The sequence below is a fragment of the Austrofundulus limnaeus genome, unplaced genomic scaffold, assembly GCF_001266775.1.
Source record: "Austrofundulus limnaeus strain Quisiro unplaced genomic scaffold, Austrofundulus_limnaeus-1.0 Scaffold52, whole genome shotgun sequence".
NCBI classification, from domain to species: Eukaryota; Metazoa; Chordata; class Actinopteri; order Cyprinodontiformes; family Rivulidae; genus Austrofundulus; species Austrofundulus limnaeus.
Window position 1 is genome coordinate 626,022 of NW_013952454.1, and position 3,488 is coordinate 629,509.

Consider the following 3,488-nt stretch of genomic DNA (forward strand, 5'->3'; position numbering starts at 1 on the left):
CATATATACATATATATGCACAGTATATATAATAGCTAACACCGTATTACTAATACAGTATTTGTGGTGTTAGCGCCACATGGCTAATGCCATTTATCGTAATGCAGTCCACTTTCATTTAAAGGGCTGAACGTCATAAATTTTCCAAGTTAAACAATCAAGATAAAGCACACACCAGTAAGAGTCACCATTTACCCCAAATGCTTTGTGGTGTAAACAACTTGGCAACATCCGTCGCAATGTATTTGTCAAATTTATATATATTTTAATGTTACAACTCGTCAGACTTCCTTTTAAAACTAATTCAGTCTAAAGAAATGATTTATACAAACAGTAATTTATAAAAACTTTTACTGCCACTCTTTTCACACTGCAAGATTATTCAGCCGGTTCGGATGTTATCAGTCCATTAAATGGATGTTATTAGTGGTTATCAGTCCCATGGAATGGCTTCAGACTGTCCCGACAGTGCCCCCTAGTGGGTTACTAGTGCCATATGCGTTGGAATGCAACAATCTGCTACCGCCGGAATCCGCATGCATGTCAACTTGTACGGATTGTCTGTAAGTTATAAGGATTTTACGTCATTTTGCAGGTATATGGACGTATAGGGCAATCTCACAGATTTTTTTAAGTCTTACGGAGTTTTTCAAAACCTCATTTACAGATTTATCTAACATGTCAGAGCCTATAGGATGATTTTTAAAAAAATGAATAACATCAAACAGCCATCTTCCAACCTGTTCTGCCTCTAGAAATAAGTTTTGAACTTGTTCTGCTCCCCTCTCCTGCTTCGCAGCGGGCGCTTTCATGTCCGCAGCCGACAGACACCCCCCCCCCCCCCCCACCCCCACCCCCCACGGGTGCGAGTTGTACTGATTTTTTGCAAATTTTACAGATTTTTGAGGCTTTTTATACAGGTAAACGTCGGGAGAGGTTGACATGGATGAAGCCGGTCTACTTCATCGTAGCCCATCATTTTCACTAAAATTAACCTTAGTGGATTTATGCCTAATTCTAAACAGCTGACAGTCTGAAGCCATTCTATGGGATTGATAATGGTTAATAACATCCATTTAATGGATGATAACATCTGAAGCGGGTGGATTATTTTAGCAAAAATCTAATAATCCTGTCAGAACTGCCCATGGATTCACTGGAAGTAGTACAGCTAGCTACTCTGCTAATATTTACATCTGCAAATTTAAATAACTGTATAATCCAAAATTGATGGAGATGTAAATATTTGACTTTTTAAGTCAGCTACTCAGATGTAACTGGTAGATCATTGAACTTCTAATTTCCAAATGGAGGTCGGTCAAAGAGCTTTATACAACAGGTAAGATATTCATAGGTAACCTATCCACAAAGCCCCACTTAAAATTAGCATAATTTTTTACCTTTAACATTATATTGACACAACACAGCTTGTGATAACAGTTTAATTCCAACTATTGAGATAATTAAATAAGCTGTTTTATTTGTATTTTTCATTAAAGAAAAACTTGTTTTCTTGTGATAATTTGAAATGAAATCTAAACACTAAACAAAGTTGCTCCATCTTTATTGGAGATGAGAACAGTCAACTGATTTCAGATGAAATCCAGAAGCACGACTTACTGTTTATTTCAAAATAAGAGACCTGTCAACGCATTATTCTGAGAAAATAACATGAGAAGTGGTCATCACATTTAGTTACTTCCTAATTATCTTAGTCCTGCTGAAAACTAAATAAATGCAGATGATATACTGTAATTGCATCATGTTTATTATGGTTATTATGTTTCTTGACAGGATCTTGTGGAAACGGGAAAGTTCATGGATGTTCAACAATCACACGATTATGATCTACCGTTTGAGCTGCGAGGAGAGTTAGTCTAAAGTAAAGAAGATAAAATCAAAGAAATATCTTCTATTTTATGTCATGTAGCTAATAATCACTACTGTAGTCTCACTTTTATTCTTCTTGATCTGGTTCTTAGGATTTGAATAGGACCTGTTAGTCACTAAATGTAATTACAGTTGCTTTTTGCTTTAGTGTTTTGAGCTTTTTGTGTGGATGTTGCAGTTCTTCAGTAGACTAAATTGACCTGATGTACAGCTCCGTATTCCAACCTGAATTTGAATAGAGGCTGAGAATGATTTGAAAAGAAGATTTTAATAAATTCATGCAGTCAGGGACGTCACAATGATGTCATGCTTTTTCTCTCAGCGCTCGTCTTTTATATCATCCTTTGAAGCTTTATTTTCTCCTTTCTCTGAAGTCTCTCGTACTCACTTTCTTGCCCATCTTTCACCTTTTGCCTCTCCTTTTATAGGCGAGTCATGGTCAACACCCCCCCCCCCCCGCCCCGCAGGCTTGCAGGTAGACATGAATCAGTCAGGTTAGAGATAAAAACGGACTGACGTGTGCGCCGGTTGGAACTGGAGCAGAAGTGACTCGGGCTCACGGTGCCACCCGAGCAGACATCATCCTTTTGACCCGTCTGACATTAACATTTTCCGGTGTGTGTATTCAGATGAGAGCCTGATGACAACCCCCACCCCCACCCCCACTGCTCAGACTTCTACAAAGACAGATCTGACAGCTGCTCTTAGGGAACCACAACAATGGGATCATATCGAGGGGTGTTTAGCGCATTTATGTCGTCACGAGGAAGGAACCATATCTACAGCCGGCCTCTAATCCCGTTTTCTCCGCAGGACTGAAGTTCAGCTCCCCAACATCAGTGAGTGGGAGGAACCACGCTGAGAATTTGTCTCCCTGAGAGTGGGCAGTCAGAGATTGAGACCAGAAGAGGGTTAGGCTAAGCTGCAAGTGTGGCTACTGCTATGAAAAAAAAGCTTTCTTCTTTACTTCAAGGAAAACACTACTGTCTGGGCCTTCACTGTAAAGCCTTTATTAATATATGACAGGACTGTTCAACTTAATTGCTCAGGAGGGCCACAGTTACTCAATGCCAACAGCTAAGGGGCAAAACGTGTGGGGGATGGGGGGTGGGGGTTGCCTGATAATGATTGGTGAACACTGTTCATTGTTTATTTTGCTGGATTTCATCATACATTTAAATTTGATTTAAAATCTGTTTTATATTAAATGATGTCATTGAGTTCTTTATTTTTAACGGGGCAATGTTATGTTTTTCTCAGGCATATATTTAAATACTATACCATAATAAAGTATCTATGTCACCTTGTGGCAACCCGAAGTTGCACAGCCTTGGTTTGATTGATTTCACCTGTTTTTTCCCCTCACCTCCGACCTTAATTGATGATCTGTCACCTGTGTTAGTCAGTGACTTCCCCTTTAAAAGCCACCCTCAGCCTCAGTTTGTTGCTGTGTTCGTTCACTTGAAAGCTAGACTCAAGTTGAGCAGCAGCTCCAAAAATCCATGTATTTTTTTGTCACTTAGTACTTAATTTTAGTTGACAGGGTATATAGTTATATTTTTCTTATAATCTGTATGTCCTGGTGTATGGTACTATTT

The 3,488-nt window shown here is 39.0% G+C and overlaps 1 protein-coding gene across 1 annotated transcript in view; it reads left to right on the plus strand.

Annotated features, from left to right (window-relative positions):
* The window catches only part of nphs1 (NPHS1 adhesion molecule, nephrin), an 81,412-nt gene extending 79,064 nt beyond the window's left edge, over positions 1–2,348 (plus strand). Inside the window, exons 29-30 of the mRNA XM_014008699.1 lie at positions 1,795–1,882; positions 2,319–2,348. Coding sequence (XP_013864153.1) covers positions 1,795–1,881 — 87 coding nt within the window. The 3' untranslated portion in view covers position 1,882; positions 2,319–2,348. The remainder of the gene's footprint in view (positions 1–1,794; positions 1,883–2,318) is intronic.
* Positions 2,349–3,488: the final 1,140 nt, after the last annotated feature.